The sequence below is a fragment of the Pteronotus mesoamericanus genome, unplaced genomic scaffold (assembly GCF_021234165.1).
Source record: "Pteronotus mesoamericanus isolate MK-2021 breed Mesoamerican mustached bat unplaced genomic scaffold, CSHL_Meso_final contig_69, whole genome shotgun sequence".
Classification (NCBI taxonomy): Eukaryota; Metazoa; Chordata; class Mammalia; order Chiroptera; family Mormoopidae; genus Pteronotus; species Pteronotus mesoamericanus.
The window spans coordinates 849086-869847 of record NW_026555237.1 but is presented as its reverse complement, the minus strand read 5'-3'; the positions used below and the strand labels follow the sequence as shown (position 1 = coordinate 869847).

General features: G+C 33.8%; 1 protein-coding gene across 3 annotated transcripts in view; it reads left to right on the top strand.

Moving 5' to 3' along the window:
• ITGB1 (integrin subunit beta 1) overlaps nt 1-20007 on the top strand; it is a 45158-nt gene extending 25151 nt beyond the window's left edge. The window contains exons 5-18 of one of the 3 annotated variants that reach the window (XM_054582288.1): nt 1525-1695; nt 2462-2700; nt 5160-5315; nt 6062-6157; nt 6453-6542; nt 7300-7440; nt 7613-7812; nt 9446-9684; nt 9900-10122; nt 10755-10987; nt 12690-12856; nt 13750-13829; nt 16317-16341; nt 18791-18831. In XM_054582288.1, coding sequence (XP_054438263.1) covers nt 1525-1695; nt 2462-2700; nt 5160-5315; nt 6062-6157; nt 6453-6542; nt 7300-7440; nt 7613-7812; nt 9446-9684; nt 9900-10122; nt 10755-10987; nt 12690-12856; nt 13750-13824 — 2030 coding nt within the window. In that variant the 3' untranslated portion in view covers nt 13825-13829; nt 16317-16341; nt 18791-18831. Of the gene's footprint in view, nt 1-1524; nt 1696-2461; nt 2701-5159; nt 5316-6061; nt 6158-6452; nt 6543-7299; nt 7441-7612; nt 7813-9445; nt 9685-9899; nt 10123-10754; nt 10988-12689; nt 12857-13749; nt 13830-16316; nt 16342-18790 lie in introns of all 3 variants that reach the window. The other 2 variants (XM_054582287.1, XM_054582289.1) reach the window with 2 other exon arrangements.
• The last annotated feature ends 755 nt before the right edge of the window (nt 20008-20762 follow it).

Below are 20762 nucleotides of genomic sequence, written 5' to 3'. Positions count from 1 at the left end.
AATGCGTTTTAAAAATAAAAGTGTCCATCTCTGGCATAATTACATAATATAAAGACAATATTTTAACATATTTTTTCTTTGCATTTGTTTAGCATTTCAAAAATATTAAGGTTTTATAAGAATTTGTAGCAATCTTCACATCTAAAAAACAGCAAAAAAAAGAAAACAAGCCCTCTTCCTGCTCTTTCCGGTTTCCATTCTCTTTCTCTCAAAAGCATGGTGCACATTCCTTGTGTTTGTGACTTCCACTCCCATTCACTCTTCACCCTGGTGCAGTCAGGCTCCTGCTTCACACCTGTCCTGGCAGAGCTCTTTTGTCACCTGACCTGCTGAGCCTAGTGGATCCTTGTCGGAGACCATTTTTTCTTCTAGCCTTTCTGTACCAAGTGGCACCTTTGAGCTTCATGAAATGCTCTTTCTCTTGGCTTCTGTGGTATCACTCCTGGCTTTTCTTCTCATCACTTTGACATTGCTGTCTAATCTTTTTTTATGTCTTTTTTTTTTTTTTTTCCTTTTCTCTTTGCAATCTACTTAATTATTGACTTTCTCTCATGGCTTGAAAACCATTTGTATGTTGTCACACAGAGCTTTCTCTTTATCCTTCACGTCCATTTTATGAACTGCCTACTAGAAATCTGTATAGAGATAATCTACAAGTTAAGAATTTGATGAATTTTCACCCAAATCTTCTATTTCTCATATATTTCATAAGTGAATTAAACCTAACACCTCTTACTCATCTCTTCTCTTCCTCATTGTTTCTATTTAGATCTTCATTGTTTTCTTAGGTTTTTGCTATAGTTTCTTAACAAATCTCTTTGTCTCTGTAAGTCATTTTTAAAACTTTTTACCAGGTTTTATAAAGTAAAACCAGAACTTGTTGTTTGCATGTAGTAGGACACTATTAAACAGAGAACATAAGCTACTTTTAATCAATAAAAATATTTTCTGGGTGGAGGTTGGAAAGAAAGAACAGTCGTGATTTAGAACTTTAAAAAGTCAGGTGTACCCTATAAAAAGCCCTACTCATCCACTCCAGTCTTATTTATGTTGTTACATCTACTTGTTTTCCTCTGTGTTCTTAATTGGACCATTTTTTACTGTTTTATCCACTGTGGATGTTGTCTTTTTCATCTTGCATTCCGAGTACCTGATATTTTCTGTATTTGTGAATAAAATCGAATATACACCCATTGCAATACTTATGGAAATCAACAAGTTTTGTAAAAATTATGTGTATTTTGTTGTGTAGAATGCGCACTTTTTTGCCCAGATTTTTGAGAGGAAAATAGGGATGCACATTATACATGGGTATAATAACAGGCATAATAATCCTGTGTGTAATATGCGCAAAAATGTGGGTGTGTATTATACATGGGAGCACATTATACATGGCAAAATACGGTATGGCAGTAATACATTTCATTTTATGGTTTTACCTGGTAAATACAATTTATCTGTTTTTTTTCCATTGCTTTTTATTGCTGACAAGCAAATTTCATTTTCTTGTATCTGTTTAATTAGGGGAGCCACAGACATTTGCATTAAAATTCAAGAGAGCTGAAGACTATCCCATTGATCTCTACTACTTAATGGACCTCTCTTACTCTATGAAAGATGATTTGGAGAATGTAAAAAGTCTTGGAACAGATCTGATGAATGAAATGAAGAGGATTACATCAGACTTCAGGATAGGTGGGAATATTGAGAAAATTTGTAATTTTCATATGTATAAATCTTGGTAGTTTAATTCTTCACCATCTACTTGTGAGATAAAGAGGCCAGGTTTTAGCTTTTTCTTTCAGAGAGGACTGGTAATTCTTGTCACATACCTAATAGTCTTTCTGTATCCTTTTTCATCGGTTAGGTATGCTACTGTGTTACTTCACACAGATTACTGTTGTCCCTTGTATCCACAGGGGATTGGTTCCAGGACCCTCTGCAGATACCAAAATCCACAGGTGCTCAGGTCCCTATGTAGAATGATGTATGTATATAGGCAAGAGCAGGGTCTGCCTACAAATCACTTTATTCACATGGATTCACTGTAGTGCTTGGCAAATTCAAATTTTGCTTTTTGGAAAGTTCTGAGATTTTTAAAAAATATTTTTGACCTGCAGTTGATTGAATCTGAGGATACAAAACCCACAGATGCGGAGGGCTTGACAGTCTGCCAGATAGATATTGAAATACATGCTTGTGTTTATAGGATTTTATAAACATATTGAATATTCAGATTTTATTTCATTACTAATCAATATCACTGCATTGGTCAGTACAGCCCAATCCTATTTCATACCTGGATTTTTCATGTTTTAATGATCTCCTTTCCAAACCTTATTGTTTCTCATTAAGGAAAAAGGTTGACTCACATGTGGTAACATTCTTGATTTGTTTTTAATGTAAGCTTACTCATTCATCCATCCACCTCTCTCTCTTTATGCCTTTTTTTCCTGCACAGGGTTTGGTTCATTTGTGGAGAAGACTGTGATGCCTTATATTAGCACAACACCAGCCAAGCTCAGGAACCCTTGCACAGGCGATCAGAACTGCACCAGCCCATTTAGTTACAAAAACGTGCTCAGTCTTACTGATAAAGGGGAAGTATTTAACGAACTTGTTGGTAAACAGCGCATATCTGGAAATTTGGATTCCCCAGAAGGTGGCTTTGATGCAATCATGCAAGTTGCAGTTTGTGGGGTAAATGCATTCATTTTCTATAAAGGGATATTACTTGTATGAATTTTAAGTGTGATTCTACTATCATTAGGAAAATATTACCTTTATTACCATATTATATTCTGTTATTCCAGAGAGATGTGGAATTTAGTCCTTTAAATTCCCTCCAGCTACAAGTGCTTTATAAGATCATGTGCAATCACTATGTCTCTATTTGAACCAGGCACTTAGTTCATTTATACAGGGTTTTAACAATCCAGAATGCTTACCATTTGCAACAGTGGTACACTTCAGCTGTACTTTAGCTGGTGTTTGAGGTTTTTAGAAGAGGCCCAGGTGTCCTGATGTTCTGGCTTTGTGCAGAGATGGAACTGAGGTCATCTAAGGTATCACAGGAACAGTAACATGCTCAGATAGAGAGTGGCTTCAAACATTTCCTTTGGTCATTTTCTTCTGCTCATCATCTTTAAATATCCCTTGCCCTGTGTTTTGGTAATTTAGAAAAAAAGAACTTATTAAGCCCTAATTTATAAGCTGAGAATGTGTGTTTTGAGAAGACATATAATATTTGTAATTTTAATGATAAGATTTTCAGTAGTAGCAACCTCATGTCTATTGGACTAGTGGTTAGAATTTTATGACCCACATACCAGCTGAAGATTTTGGGATGACCTTATACTGCTGTAGCTGTAGCTGAAGCTGAAACTAGGAAACATTGTGAGAAAGATAAAATTTGTCTTTTTCATTTACAGTTTACATGTGCAGCTTAGTGGTTAGGCAGTCATAAACTTTACAGAGTGGTCAAACGTGGCTTTAAATTTTCCCATCACCACTAATCTTAGGCAATTTACTTAGCATTCTAGAGGACTATTTCCTTCTCCTTAAGAAGGAATAATAATAGTTGTATGTCATGGGGCTATTGTGAAGTTTAAATTTTGTACTCCATATATAGTGCCACTAAGCACTCAGCAGATAGTAACTACTGTATTACTGTTTCTTTTGACTTCTCTCTGGGTAGTTGCAGTTTAAGGATAGTCTGCTTTTAAAAAGGAAGAGTAATATTCTAGGTGGTGCCTCCTGACACCCCTTTTCTTTCCAGCCATTCGTTTTTGATCCTGTTAGCAGCTCACTGTTGAAAGCATTCTGGGCTACCTGTAGCTGTGCCTCCACCTGTGGGATTAAAGCAGCCTATTGTGCCCATGGCCACTGCCGTCTGTCTTACTCTTATGCTGATTAAGAGTAACTGTTCCACCTACTTCTCCAGATCTGAGTTGCCAGCATTAATAAACTTAATTTCTGCTTCAAGGAATTTATAGTCTTATGAGGATATAAACAGATGTATTGAGTAAATTTAAACAAATATAATTACAAAATTATCAAGAGAGAAGAGGATTTTATTGCTACATTAAATTTTTTGTTGAATAAGGTAGAGAATAAATGAACAAATAAGCATTAACAATGTGTTAGAATTATGGATTTAAGTAGGGCAGGTCTTTGGAGAAGATCATTTTTCCTGTCATTAAAGAGAGAAGGCCTGTGCCCTGGCTGGTGTGGCTCAGTGGATTGAGCACTGACCTGTGAACCAAAGGGTCGCTGCTTCAATTCTGTCAGGGCACATGCCTCGGTTGTGGGCCAGGTCCCCACTAGAGGGTATGCAAGAGGCAACCACGCATTGATGTTTCTCTCCTTCTCTCTCTCCTTTCCCCTCAGTCTAAAAATAAATAAAATCTTTTTTTTTAAGGTTTTATTTATTTATTTTTAGAGAGGGGGAGGAAGGGAGGAAGAGAGGGAGAGAAGCATCGATGTGTGAGTTGCCTCTCGCACACCTACAACTGGGGACCTGGCCCGCAACCCAGGCATGTGCCCTGACCGGGAATCAAACCGGCAACCTTTCAGTTTGCGGGATGATGCCTAAACCACTGAGCCACTCTGGTCAGGGGGAAATAAATAAAATCTTAAAAAAAAAAAAAAAAAAAAAAGGAAGGTCTACTATGGAGGGTTGATAAGGGAGTTCTTGCTGCAGAAAACAGCAGGGGTGAGGATGGAAGGGAATGGACAGCAGCAGGAGGGTAAAGTAAGGCAGGGGCTGAGACATTTTTATTTACACGTGAAATACCTACTGTGTGCTTAGCACTGTTGGGAGCTGCTGCAGATATGAATATGAGTAGCATGAGATGTGGTCCCTGCCATGCATGGAGTGAGTTAGCTTACTGTTTAGTGGGGAGACAGACATTGATTTTAAAAGATACAGTTTCTAAAAAAAAGAGCTAAGAGAAATAGACAAGCAGGCAAGATGCAGTTTGCAGTGGGGCAGAGGAGCTTTATTCAGTGGGCTATATGTGTTTTATCAGCAAGAGTAGAATTAGCATTGTGAAAAGAGAAGGTAAAGAGAAGATACAGAGTAAGGTTAAAAGTATTGTGATAGCCTATATGAATTACTATGAGTAGTACTTTAAAATTATATTCCTTTTCTTTTCAAGTCATTGATTGGCTGGAGGAATGTTACACGGTTGCTGGTGTTTTCTACGGATGCTGGGTTTCACTTTGCTGGAGATGGGAAACTTGGTGGCATTGTTTTACCGAATGATGGACAGTGTCACCTGGAAAATAATGTATACACAATGAGCCATTATTATGTAAGTGCTTAATTTCTCACACATTGAATGGATTCTTAATAAATTTTAATGTTTAATACTAGAGTATTGTGGGTGACAGGCTTGTGGGTTTTTCAGGGTTTGAGGTTTTGTTATTTTGGTAAGTATGGGTCCTGACCTAATGTGCAGGAAAGGTAGTATTGCTCTTTCTAAAGATGTGGCTTTGTGCTTGCTTCCTGTCACTTAGACAAGGGCCTCAGTAGGATGAAAGGAGCTACTTAGACAGTTACTCTGCCTCAGCCATACATACCTCTCCTTTCACTTGCATGAATAATTTGTTATCAAGTTTGATATTATTTCTAAACAATTCATTTATGCAGTTTTACAAATAAGCACCCTTCCTCTACTGAAAATAAAGACTGGCAAATTATTTCAGTTCTGGAAGAAATTGAAACCTTGGTGAGCCTTGGTCTTTTTCATAAGTGATAGATAATACAAACTTTAATTACTGGCAATACTTTAATTTCATTGTTCTGACATTTAATATACATGGAGAACCTTGCTTTATAAAACCTTTTTATTATGGAAATTTTTATTTATATGCAAAGAGGAAAGATGATTAGAAAGCCACATGTAACGGCCACCCAGTTCAGCAATTATTTGTGTTATTTCAGGCATTCTTGTGTAAGTAATCTGGTCATATATGTAAATTACTATGATTGTCTTAAAAAACTGCAAAAGACGTTGATTGGATGTAATTACATACTATAATTTTATTAAATTTTTAGGATTATCCTTCTATTGCTCACCTTGTCCAGAAATTAAGTGAAAATAACATTCAGACAATTTTTGCAGTTACTGAAGAATTTCAACCTGTTTACAAGGTAAAATATATGTGCAAGATAAAAAGACAATTTTCAGACCCTTTTTCTTTAGTCATTAGAAGCAAAATCTTATGTCTGAGTTTAAGTGTGGAAAAATGTCAGCTAGACAGATTGGATTTTACAAAAGTATTGTATATTAATTTTTAGTACATGTTATAAAACTAGGTTTTTTTTCAGTTCTGACTTTTTATATTATTTAGAAAATGTATAGGGGGCTGGTATTTAAAAAGAAATAGTAGGTGCTTTGGGTTGAATGAGTATATTTGTATTTTATGTGTTTATCTTTTAATTGCAGGAACTGAAAAATTTGATCCCAAAGTCAGCAGTAGGAACATTATCTGCAAATTCTAGCAATGTAATTCAATTGATCATTGATGCATACAATGTGAGTACATTTTAAATAAGATCTATTTGGACAGTACCTTGTTGAGAATACTTTGTTCAAAGAAAGTAAAATTCCATTCATACACAGTTGAGGGGTTCCCAAAATGCTTTAGGATGACCCTACTCAAAAAAAGAGATTTTTTACAAGAATTTTCAAGATTCTAGTTCTATATCTTCCCTGTAGTTGTTCCCCATTTTAGCAGCATAAATTCCCATCCTACAGGCAATTTATAGTGCAGCCTTTTGTATTTGTCCTGAGCAGCCTGAGATTCTTAAAAAGCACTGGCTGAAACCTTTTTACTTGATTTTGTTTTGTTTTGTTTGTTTTTGCCAGAGCTAATATAGTTTCTAAGCAGATTTGTCCCAAGTTAGCTGAGGTCGTAGGGCCATATTGCCTATGGGGAAAGATGATACTGATTCTCAGTTCTTAGGACTCTTCATAATTAATATCAGGCTTCTATGCCATAAGGATATTATTATTTTAACTCAGTAATTAAAACAAGGCTCTTTTCAATCATGTACATTTTGAAGAATTAATTTCTTTGAATTTATTGGGGTGACACTGGTTGATCCTTATTAATTAGAGCCTGCTTCTCTAGGTTCTGTGTTTCATTGACACTCAGGATTTGGCTTCAAATATTTTATTTAAACAATAGTGTTCTCTTAGTAGTTTAGTGTACTCATTTGTTTTGTGCATTCAACTTATTTTATAGTAGCATTGTGTTGCCTTTCCTGTGTATAATTAGTCCTTGTTGTAGTCCCTTTCCTCAGAAGTAATTTTAGAAAACAGCAAATTGCCAGAAGGAGTAACAATAAATTACAAATCTTACTGCAAGAATGGGGTGAACGGAACAGGGGAAAATGGAAGAAAATGCTCCAATATTTCCATTGGAGATGAGGTAGGTTGTATAAACATTTTCTGAAGAAAAGAAAAAAGTTCCTGTTTATATAAGCAATCTAGTTTATAATGTGAGAATAAAAGAAATTAGTAGTTTTTTGAAATATGTTTAGTAGATTTAAATTGCTGCGTTAGTTGTTAACTTAAAACTTAATCTTGTTTTCTCCTTTTAGGTTCAATTTGAAATTAGCATAACTTCAAATAAATGTCCAAATAAGAATTCTGAAACCATTAAAATTAAGCCTCTGGGCTTCACTGAAGAAGTAGAGATTATTCTTCAGTTCATCTGTGAATGTGAGTGCCAAAGTGAAGGCATCCCTGGCAGCCCAAAGTGTCACGAAGGGAATGGAACATTTGAGTGTGGTGCATGCAGGTGAGCTGGAGGTTGTTGGAGAAGGACACAGAAAGGCATTGATTGGTTTGGAAAGTTATAGGCAGGCTATGTTGCAGAACATCCAGTGAAAATCCTTATAGATGAGGCAAATAAATGCTTTGTTCCAACCAGTATGATCTTGTGTGCGATGTTGACAGAAAGTTCTTGCCTTTTTTCCTTAAGATTGCTCTTTAAAATAAAAGCATTTATTCTCATTCAAGATGTGTCTTTAACAAACTGTTAACGTAGCATTTGGTTTTTTCTCTCATATAATAGTAATCTGAGTTTTCTAGAGAGAAATATGCTTATAGTAATATGTTTATAAAAACTATTTTGGAAAAATAAGTTGAACTTACAATGCTGATTTTATCTGGGAAATGAAATTAGGAAGTAGTAAAGGATGTTCACCTTATACTACATATACTTCTGTATGTTGGAATAATATTTTTTTAATAAATACATTTTCCAAAATAAATAAACAGTATTTCAGAACTTAGAATCAAATGGACTTTAATCAAATTATTTTAAATTTTATTTTTACACCGTGGTTATTTTTTAATTAAAAATTACAATTGAAAATACTCTAAATACAGCTTTCCCCTTAAAACTAATTAGGAGGGGGACGTATTTTAATTAAATGTCAGTCCAAAAGGACTAGGCTTTTAAGGGTTTTAATCATGAAAAATAAATGACTGTATTTCATCATCAATTATTAACTTCTAAAGAGCTCTTAAGATGTTTATTTTTCATGTACATATCTAGAGTCATATAGATGCATTTTTGATAACATGTCATTTAACTAAACAGATTATCTTGAAAATGTTTTACCTTTCTTCCCTTTATATATTTAGCAGATACTACAGAATCAGTGTATTCAGTGTCTATAAGCATCAGATATTTTTAAAATACACAGGGTATCTGAAAAGTTTGGACACATAGGATACATTTATTTGTTTGTTTGTTTTAAGGTTTCACTTACTTATTTTTAGAGGGAAGGGAGGGAGAGAAACAGCGATGTGAGAAACATCGATCGGTCACTTCTCACGAGGACCGGACCTACAATCCAGGAATGTGCCCTGACCAGCAATCGAACCGGCGATCTTGATGCTCATCCCACTGAGCCACACCAGTCAGGGCAGGATACATTTATTATTTTTAAACAGTATGTTACTTCTGTTTTCAAATGATATGCTCAGTGTTTTTCTTCAGCTTCCATGCACTTTTGGGGTGTGTTTATTGTGCTTTTTCAGATTAACAGTTGGACCATTGCATTAAACTTAGAGACACTTCACCTATAATAGCAAATGCAATAGGGTATCATTTGAAAACATAACATACTCTTTAAAAATAAATTTATCCTGTTTGTAAAAGTCTTATTTACCAGTTTAGTGCTAGATTATATTTTCATCTTAATTAAAACAGTTACTTCCCTTAAGAAAGATTTTTTTCCTAGTCTTGCATCTATTTGTATGAACTTGAATGGTTGGTGTTGTGCATATATACACTTTTGTGTACAGGAACACCCTATGTAATGTAATTGTAGTTTATAGTCATTGTTCATGGTTTTGTTTCCTCTCCATGCTTTGTAGAAGCAAAACTGGTTATTTTGTGGTTATTTTATGACTCTTTTTAGGTGCAATGAGGGGCGTGTTGGCAGACACTGTGAATGCAGCACAGATGAAGTGAACAGTGAAGACATGGATGCTTACTGCAGGAAAGAAAACAGCTCCGAGATCTGCAGCAACAACGGGGAGTGTGTCTGTGGGCAGTGTGTTTGTAGGAAGAGGGATAATACAAATGAAATTTATTCTGGCAAATTCTGCGAGTGTGACAATTTCAACTGTGATAGGTCCAACGGCTTAATTTGTGGAGGTGAGAAAGGGGTCAGAAAATGGTTATAAAATGTGCTTCCCATCTAATACAATAAAAATGTTTGGTGTTTGCTTGGTGATAGAGAAAGGAAAGCATTGAGGGTCCGTTCAACTTCTAGATGCACTTCTGCATTATTGCTTATTTTTACTTCTAAATTAATGCTCTGATTTTCATGTGTTTAACCATTGTATGAGAAACAATATTTTTAATTACAGGAAATGGTGTTTGCAAGTGCCGTGTGTGTGAGTGCAACCCCAACTACACAGGCAGTGCATGCGACTGCTCTCTGGACACAACGTCGTGCATGGCCACAAACGGTCAGATCTGCAATGGCCGGGGCATATGTGAGTGTGGCACCTGCAAGTGCACAGATCCCAAGTTTCAAGGGCCAACTTGTGAGATGTGTCAGACCTGCCTTGGTGTCTGTGCTGAACATAAGTAAGTATTCCCAAATTGCTTAAAATAGTTGATATTTACTGTCTGTTGCCCTAACTATGTATTATCACTAAATCCACAATAGTACCTACAGTAATTTACACTATAAACTGTATACCACACAGAAGCCCAGTCTTTAAATCTTAAAATATTCTTTCTCAATACCTCATGGTATTGAAACATGCCATATAAGAGTTGTACTGTTACTTTGATCTGAATTTATTATATAATTAAATCTATGTGGTAACCTTTGTTAAATTAGCACTACCAATTGCTTAATTATTACCTTTTGACTAAGCAAAATTGAAGGTTTTGTCCCTTGAAGAACTGTTATTGTATCACATTGTTTTGGTTTTATGTTATGTATTTAATATATGATAGGGCTAGTTTTATTTTTACTAGTCTTATTTCTGCTTCAAGACTTTATTTTGAACTGTAATAAATTATAATTTCACTTGGGAAACTAATATCTTTATGTTTAGTTTCTCATTGATAAATATTGTATGCTTTTCCATTTATTCAAATATTTCATTGCTTCTGGTTTAATTTGGTCAAATTTTGAGTCTAGCCCAAAAAATAATCTTTAAGCAATTTTAAATAATAAATTTTAAATGTAATAACTTGTGTTTTAACAGAGAATGTGTTCAGTGCAGAGCCTTCAATAAAGGAGAAAAGAAAGACATATGTGCTCAAGAATGTTCACATTTTAACATTACCAAGGTTGAAAGTCGGGACAAATTACCCCAACCAGGCCAGGTCGATCCCCTGTCCCACTGCAAGGAGAAGGATGTTGACGATTGCTGGTTCTATTTCACATATTCAGTGAATGGGAACAACGAGGCCATTGTACATGTTGTAGAGACTCCAGGTAGAAATCTGATCGTTTTAGAATGCTTTTCTTTTTCTGTTATGTCTTGGTTCTACTCTTCAAGCCTACAGGCAGTTTCTCTAATATACAGGAATGGCCTTCAGCTTGATTATTTTAGTTTCAAGTTGGGGCAATTTTTAGTCTCAGAGTTTAAAATAGTACTTAAGTAACTGTATAAGAAATGAGCAAAAGAGAAAGCAAGTTTGAAATTTTATGAGTGGAGAGTTTGAAGATTAAGTACAGTAGTACACACAAAGCACTGGACACAATGCCTGACACTTAGTAAGAGTTATATCATTATTGATCAATATTTAAGTTGGAGCTTGAAGTAGGCTGGGGCACTGGAGAAGATAATTTGTTAAGTAAGGGATATTATAAAATGTGAGATTGGTCATCTCAGAAGATGTAACATTTTTATTTTGGTGTTTCTATGTACTTTTCATATATTTGGTTTTTCATGGGAGTGGAAGTTTTCATTTCTCTTGGATAAGTGTTAAGAATGGATTTGGTAATGGAAAAAAAATACAATGAAGGTTAAGTCAAGAATAAACCAGAATGGATTTGGGGGCATATGGGATTCATATGTTTATAAGGAAGAGCCAAACTGGCTTCTAAAGTCTATACTGTTTTGCCTCTTCAGATTGGTGTTTTGTAATAGTGCCTTCCAGTCTTTTCCTCCTTGTCTTCATTTTCTTAGCAAGATTTTTTAAAGACCAGAAGCTTTCATTTTAATTGAACTACAATTTACAAAGTTTTTCTTTTATATATCTTGCTTTTGTTATTGTGAGAACTCTTTGTCTCACTCAAATTCATAAGGATTTTTCTCCTGTGTTTTCTTCTAGAAGTTTTATAGTTTTGGTTTTCCATTTAGATCTTTATCCCATTTGAGTTAATCTTAGTATATGGAGTGAGGTTCAGGTTCTTTTGTATATGAAGGTACACTAGTTCTAGCTTCATTTGTAGAAAAGACTGACCTTTCTTAACCTTTGTTGAAGTGAGATAACATATGTGTGGGCTTATTTCTGACTCTGTATTCTATTCCATTAATCTATGCAACTGTCTTAGCTAGTACCACACTGTCTCAATTACTGCAACTTTTTATTATTCTTGAAGTCTGATAATGTGAGTTCAACTTTGTTCTTTTCCAAAAGTGTTTTTTGAAATACATGCCTAGTTTTCTGCTTTCCTTGTAAATTTTTTGGGTTAACTTGCTGATAACTGAAAATCCTGCCAGGATTTTGATTTGTGATTGCATTAATCAAATTAGAGGAGAATTGATATTTTAACGATACTGTGTCTTCTAATTCATGAACATAGAATGATTTCTTTCAGCAATGTTTAGTAATTTTTAGCATGCATATGTTGAATTTATTGGATTTATTTTGTTGGATTTATACATAACTATTTCATGACTTTTGAAGCTATTGCAGAGGATACTATTCTAAAATTCAATTTCCAACATGTAGAAATTTATTATTTCTTTTTTATTTAATGATTATTTATTATTAATCATGTAACCTGTGGCCTTGTAAACTCACTTGTTAGTTCTAGTGTCTTTTTTACAGATTTTTTGGGATAGTCTACATTCACTTATCTTTTTATAAGAGACTATCCAGTTCACTGTAGTTTTAGCTGTATTCTGCACACATTAATTCTTTGTGTGCTCAGTCTTTTTTCTTTTTTTTTTTTATACTTTTTACAGAGTGCCCCACTGGCCCAGACATCATTCCAATTGTAGCTGGTGTGGTGGCTGGAATTGTTCTGATTGGCCTTGCATTGCTGCTGATTTGGAAGCTTTTAATGATAATTCATGACCGAAGGGAATTTGCCAAATTTGAAAAGGAAAAAATGAATGCCAAATGGGACACGGTAAGCTGCAAAATATCTAAGAAGTAAGGCTGGTCATAGAGTAAATGTAAAGTCTCTGAGACTTGTTTATCAACTCTAAAACTGATTATTAATGTTCTCATTAATTGTTGCATTTAGTGAAAAACAAAACAGCTTAAATATATCCATGAAAACAAAATACTGTAAAAATGTAACTTCTGGTTACTGTGGTCAGTATTTTTATTTTCTTACTAATTTTGATCTTAAATCAGCTCTTCTGCCTTTTCATCTCATGTAAAGTAGAATCTTATTCGATGGAAAGTCTCTCTCTCTCTCTCCAACAAAGAACTGTAAATGGAAAGCAGTCAGACTCAAAAGGCTACATACTGTATGATTTCATTTATATGACATCTTGGAAAAGGCAGAACTGTAGGGACAACAATCAGATCTGTGGTTTTCAGGAACTGGAGTTGGGTAAAGGTCATAAAGGATCTTTTTGGGGATGACTTTGATTGTGGATATGTTTATAAATTTGAGAATTCATGGAACTGTACTTAAAAAGGATATATAAAAGCAAATAACCTTGCTTTACATTAAAAAAAAAAATTTGTGTGTGTGTTACTGGCTGAAAGTTTGTGTTAGTGTTCAGGGCTTTGAAATCTGGGTCAGAGGTGGAGTGGCCAGAAGTTGGCCTTCGTGTAGTCATCTTCTATTCCAGGAATGTGTGACAATTTTCAGTGTTTTTAAATTATAAATGAACTTGAGTCGTTTGCATTTTAGTTTAGTTTGCTTGGGTTTTTTAAAAGTAATGAATTTCAGAATTATAAAAATAATAAAATTAGTGAAATAGTAGAAATTCTTTTTATAGTGTTTAAACACTATACATGTCCATTTTTTTCTGATGAAATCATTAGAAACTATTTCTTTTACTTTAGCAAGAAAATCCGATTTACAAGAGTCCTATTAATAATTTCAAGAATCCAAACTATGGACGTAAAGCTGGTCTCTAAGTGCCGTTCGTATTTTCTTTCATTTTCTGTCTTTGCATGTGAACTTTCATCCTTTTTGACTGCACTGTGTGTCCTTTATCACTATTGCTATTTTTTTTAAAGTCTGGCTTTATAATAGCCTTTCTTTTTGTGTGTTAAGAGTTAGTGTTTAGAAGGGCCTTAAAATAATGGCCTAGAAGCAGCAGCTGTGTTGTAGTGAAAAAAGAATGTGCTTTGTGGTCAGACTATGGTGAAATCCCAGCTCTTCCACTAAATAGAATAGCGTTGAACCATTCAGTTTCCAGAGCTTGAGTTTTTCATATCTTTAACAACGAGTAACTGAGAAGGTCTATTGTGTGGTGTGGTTGTTTTTGACTGATACAATATCAGCATGTCAGTTATAACCCTCACTATATAGACCAATGATTTAGATGGTACGACCCTTATAGAACAAATTTCCATGTGTAAGTTTTAGGGTGAAATAGTGAAAAATGAATGTGAATCTGAATTGCAAAATAGAACAAAATAAATGTAACTTGGCATAACATTTGTTGGTTCCAGGACTATTTTGAGATTTTTTATTCTTGATTGCAATTTGAAATTCTTTTAAAAACCAGAAGAACTTTTATTTGTATATATACATATATTTCATGTCAGTTATTGAATGATTCTCATATTCAAATCTAATATTGAGCTTTTTAAAAAAACTAACCAAGACTTTAAAGAGAAAAGTCCTATTATAGTTTTAAATAAAAACTTAGTTGAAAATTTCATAGTTGTAATAAATAAGGCTTGCTTGTCCTCTTCTGTAAGCTAGGACAAGTTATTTTGGTGAATCTGTATTTTGCCTGGATGATAAATTTATCATTGTCTCTTATCAGTAGTGGACAGGAGTCTTCCTTATGTCTGAATTTTCATGAAATGCTTCTAGAATATTTTAGTATAAGCCCCTAAAACTCTGTGATAAAAAGGTTGTGATTAGAACAGTTTCTCCTTCCTGATGATACAGAATTCTTCTTTCCTTTCCCAACATACATGAGAAAACTGAGGCACAAGAAGGATTAGGTAACTTGGCCCAAGTTCACATCTGGCCAGTGGAAGAGCTGAGATTCAAACCCAGGCAGCTGGGCCCCATTTCCCTTTTATCCAGTACCTTGTTCTGGCAGCAGTCACATATTCTTCAGGAGACTGTTACCTGCTTAGAAGAGGTAGATCACTCTTTATAGAGAATTACAGCTTTTCGACATTTATTGTAACTTAGAGTAATACTGCTATGTTGGACAAACATTGTAACAGGGAAATCATTTCATTACATAAAAAATAAAACTGTAGTTTTGCTTATAAAATAACAATTAATAAGATTTTAATACAAGAATGTTAATATTTTTAGATATATAGGAAATAGCAGTAATATTAGAAACCATTACTGGTCTCATTGTTCTTTCATTTCTAAGCAGATTATAAGGCTTGAAATGGCAAAGTTAAATTTCACAGCAGAAAAATATAGTCAGATTCATAAATGGACAAGTTGGTCCATCTTTATATTAGTCTGAGACTTGCCACATTCTTTTTCTTTACATAGTACTTTCCAGAAAGCCATTTTGAGAAGGAAACTGATTTGTTTGGATTTTCTTTCTTGACTTCATTCTCTCTCTCTCTCCCTTCCTTGGAACTTTCCTCCCTCTCTTTCTTTCTCTCTTTTTTGTGGTACATCAAAAGCAGTCAGATACTGACAATTTAATGATTACTTCTCATAGAAGAAAAAACAATTTCATGATTACCTCTCATAGAAGAAAAAATTCTATGTCCTACCAAAAGGTAAAATTTTTACCTTTGCTAAATTATACTTTGTTAAGTATAATAACAATAAGTATGTTAAATTATACTTTGAAGGAAATTATCAATAATACTGAAACTCAGTGTTTGTATTGCTAACTTAATTTTTGGCTGAAATGTTACTTTTTCAGCCAAAATAAGCATTTTGGATAATTAAAGAAGCAAAAGTAAAAATGTCTTTATTCATTAGCAAAATCCAGACAAACTAGTAGGTACAGATTATTCTGAGTTGGTTTGTCAAGAAAAATTAAAGTAGAATAAAATATAGGAGTTAATGAATGAACATCAAGAAATTAAAATAAATTATGGCTTATAAAGCACTCTTCTGATATGGGACCTAAATTTGCCAATCTATTATATTACTAACATATTTTGGATAATGGGCAGCCACTGTAATTATTTCAGCACATAAGGGTTTCATGTAGGGGCATTAGGAAAATCAGATTATCAACTTTATAATTGTTAAAGTGTATTAAAAAATTGTTTAGTCTGTTCTCCCCTGCTGTTATATAAAAATAAATGGATTCTGAATTTCTCACAGTCATGCATTGTATATCTAATATATTTTGTAGAGGTAATTCTGTAGCTACCCCTGTTAGCCATTCCAGAGTGAGCACAAAGATGAAATTTTATTGAGTACATTTCTGAATATAATCCTATGCTCTCGATTTAAATAGGCTTTGCTTTTTGTTGGAAATAGAGGTGGGTTGCATTCTGAATGGTGAAAACTAATCTGGATTATTTTTATCTCCATTTAAAATGATGCTTATGCAGATAGTTTCATTGTACCTCTAACCTTGCATGTTGAATTTTTGTTTGAATGGACTTTGAAATAATAAATGTAAATGTTTGAGTATATGAAAAGGGAAACTTTCCTCCAAAGGTGAGTTCTGCCATATAAATTATAGTTTGGGCTCCTCAATGATGTGTTTTTTTTCTTCCTTTGTTTTTTGTTTTCTGGGGTTTTTTTAACCCCCTTTATAATTCTTAAGTATTAAATATTAGATTTGCCTAATGCACTATTTTGAATAAACTTAAGTAAATGGTAACTTATTTTCCCAATATATTTGAAAGAATGGGCAGTATTATATGCAGAAGAGAGATGCAACAAGTGTAACTTACTTGTACTCTATAACTTGTTAATAATGTAGCTGTTAGGATCCAGTTTCCTGTCTTCATTGTGAAATGTCTGCTGCAATGTGTTTGTGATAATGTATTAGCTTCAGTTGGGATTAGAGCTCAGAATTTGATATATTATATGATTTTTATCATCCAGATTATTTGTCCCTGAGGGATCCTTAGTTCCTCCGTGTTTCTGGGAAAAAAAAAAAAATGACCAGTCAGGCCGTATTTTGTGCTTATGGGGGGATATGGGTTGGAGCTAAGTCATATCATCATGTTTTAATTGGTATTCAGACTAACTGCTGTAATCATAGTGGTTTATTTGGTGTCTCTCATGACCCAGCTCTTGTATGTCCCCTCAGTGATTTCCTGTCTACAGGATAAAATTCCATCTGTTTAGCATGGCATATAGTACCTTTCCTGATTTGGGACTGTCTTCTTTCTTGCCTCTTTTCCTTTCCCCACTCCTCAAAACATACACTCCATGTGCACCCTTAAAAACTTCTGAGCTATAGATATTCCTACGTGTGCTATTCCTTTTCCTGCACCTTGACTTTGCGTATGATCTTTGTTTTGCATGTTTCTATTTACCTTTCAATATTTTTATCTATACTCAGTTTCACTATGACAATATTTCTAATCTTCTCAAAATCAGTTCCTTTTTTCTTAAACTATTTTTATTAAGTATGTAATTCTATTTTGTATTGTACTATATTAAAGTGACTTGACTTATTTTCATATTTGTCATCCACCAGACTGTATCCTTCCAGAGTGCAGAAATTGTGGCAGTGAAAGCCAGGTCCAAATATATTCTCTAGTGAAGTGTGAATAAAATTTAACAGCAAAAATTATTGTTTATATGCTTTCTATACATTTTTTAAAAATTAACTGCCCATAGTTCTATAGTGAGATGTAACACTAAACACATTTTTTAAAATCTTAATTTTTATCTATAAGCTCAATGTTTTAATTTTTATTTAATATTTTATCTGATTTGTACTCACTGTAATTTTCTTTGATAGAGAATTATTGAGCTATATTTCACACTTGGCTTCCAAGCCTACTTTCATTTTATAAGAACAGGAAGAAAAGGAATGCTATTGCAGATATCTGAATGTATCAGTTAGCATGAGACTTTTTTCCCCCCAGAAAGTGGTGGTATGAGGTCGTATGTTATTTTCTCCTTTTTAATTTTTAAAAATTTTTCTTTACCTGAGCTGCCCATCATGCAGTTTTTCTATTTTATTTTTATTTTTAAAAAATATTTGTTTTAGTTATTTTCCTGCTTAAAATGTCACTCAGTATTCTTTTGGATCTTATAAAAGAGCTCTTGTGTTTATGACTTGAGTCATTTACTGGACTTCATTTCAGTACCATTTATAAAATATAGTATTGCAATAAAAATAAAACATTTACCAGTACTACATTGAATAATAATTATTTTATGAAGAATGATAATTATATTTGTTAACATTATAAGCAAATTTGGTGATGAAGTGACTAGGTGGAGGTTCAGGGCCCTCAGTGGCACTGAAAACCTTACCCCAGAACTCTCTACCTTAGCGACTTTTGTGGAAGAACCTCAGAAGAACACCTTCCCCCTTCACAGAAATGAAAGCCAAGGGTTCCCATTAATTAACAGGCACCTTCTGTGCAAAATAGAGAGTTAAGAATTAGGCAGTTGATGGCAAAAAAGTTAATTCTTTCTTAAGACAGGTATTCAAAGCTAGTTAAACCAGAAACCAGAACAGAATACTGTACCATGAAGGACATTCTTGAATGAACTCTGCAGTGGAGAACGGACTCAGGAATGAGCAATGCTAGATAACAGGGCAGCTTTAGACCTGTTGAGTAAAGATTCCCTTTTTCATATTAGTGTAAACTTTTATTAATACTTTTTTAAAAAATGGTATCTGGACCAATAAAATGAAAACAACTTCGAAAAATTACCATAGCTTTCAATATTGTTTTATAAAATAATACATCATTTTAGTAGAGTAACTGACCATCTTTCTCATTTTTTTTTCAGGGTGAAAATCCTATTTATAAGAGTGCTGTGACAACTGTTGTCAATCCGAAGTATGAGGGAAAATGAGCACTACCTGTACAAATTTTACAACACTGAATGCAAAGTAGTGATTTTCAGATAGTCACAGAATAAAGTAGCTTTAGGGCAATATCACCATAGGTTTTACTCATGTGCGGGTTTTGAAAATGTACTATATGTATAATCTTAAATTTTTTTTTATTATTTTGAAAATAATGTTAAAATGCCAGGGACTGACACAAGACTTGAGACAGGATGCTTATTCTTGTCAGCTAAGGTCACGTTGTGCCTTTTTGTCCTTTTCCTCCTAGACTAGATGAATCAAGTGTTTATTGGATTAAGTGATATTTCTAGGAAGAATGAAAGGACAATAGTTAAAGTAGTGAGAATTATGAACATTTCTCAAGTATTAATCAAGTATTCAAACTGATTTTTAGCTTTACCAATATGTCAGTTTTCAGTTATAAAAAAGTCCAAGGGAAACGTCTTATTAGCTAGCTTAGAATTGTTTTAAATTTATTTTGCTACTTGACTGTTGGACGTGACTGATGACATAACTGAAAGATGAGTGTGTTAGTAGTTAGTTGTGTAAAATTGTTTTTGAAATATTTGATCTATGGAAGCCATGGGAAAATATCAGAGTTAGCAAGGGGAAACAGCTTCTGAAAACCTGTGTGCCATTTTAAGAGTTACTTAATCTTGCAGTTTTTATGCCTTCTCTTTATAAATTCAAGCCTTGGGTAAAAGTATTGGGAAATTTTATGCAGAAGTCCTTAATTTAGCATTATTTGCATAAGGCCTTAATTTACATAGTATATTCTGAATTAGAGACCTTTGGATGAGTTTATTTTGTTTAAAGCGTATTGCTTTTTATCACCACTTGTAATCATTTAATGTATTTACAACTTGGGGGTAAGACTTTTCTTTAATCAGTACTTTTACTTTGATATTGTAGCTGTAAATTTGCGTAATGAACATGTGAAGTTGTACTGTGGCTTACGCAACTACTGTCACTATGCCAGCCTTACTTTCAGTCAGTGCTCTGTAACAGACCACTGTGTATTCACTCCATGGTTTGAGTTGCCCATTTTGTTTCATACCAGTCACATTCTTATTTTAAGTGCCTTTTAATTTTAACAGTTCACTTTTTACAATGCTGTTTACTGAATTTATTTATTAAATAAAAATGCCTAAAATAACTTAAATTGGATATTTTCACTCTGTATTGGTATATTTTGTCGGTTTGTTTACATGACGATTTTATAGCTTAAAGAGGTTGGTATAAAACACTACTGGTTGGTGGGTGGGTTATTTCACTTAAGGAGCAAAAGCATAGTTTTAAAAAAAAAAAAGAAAAAGGTGTGTTAGGGACATAAGGTATATGGTAGATTTTCAGACTATCTTTGTGTTCTCTAAATAATATTGGATAAATCTTTATCTGTTCCTCCTCCTCCATCTATACTACACTATAGGAAATAGAGTCCATCCCTATATTAAGCAGAATACCTCTTTTTTCTGGTTTTTCCTTTTTGTAAAATGTTTTTTAGTTTTTTCAATTACAGTTGATGTACAATATTATGTTACTTCCAGGTGTACAACCACATGATTAGACATTTATATAACTTACAAAGTGATTGCCTCAAGAAATTTAGTACTGATCTGATACCATATATAGTTATTACAGTATTATTGACTATATTCCCAATGCTGTACTTTACATCCCCATGACTATTCTGAAACTACTAATTTGTACTTTAATCCCTTTACCTTTTCAAGCAGTTCCTCTATACCCTCTCCCACCTGGCAACCCCCAGAATGCTCTAGCTATCCATGAGTCTGAGTCTGTTTCTATTCTGCTTGTTCCTTGTGTGTGTATGTGTGTTTTGCTTTTTAAATGCCACGTATAAGTGAAATCATCTGCCATTTGCCTGTCTGACTTGCTTCACTCAACACA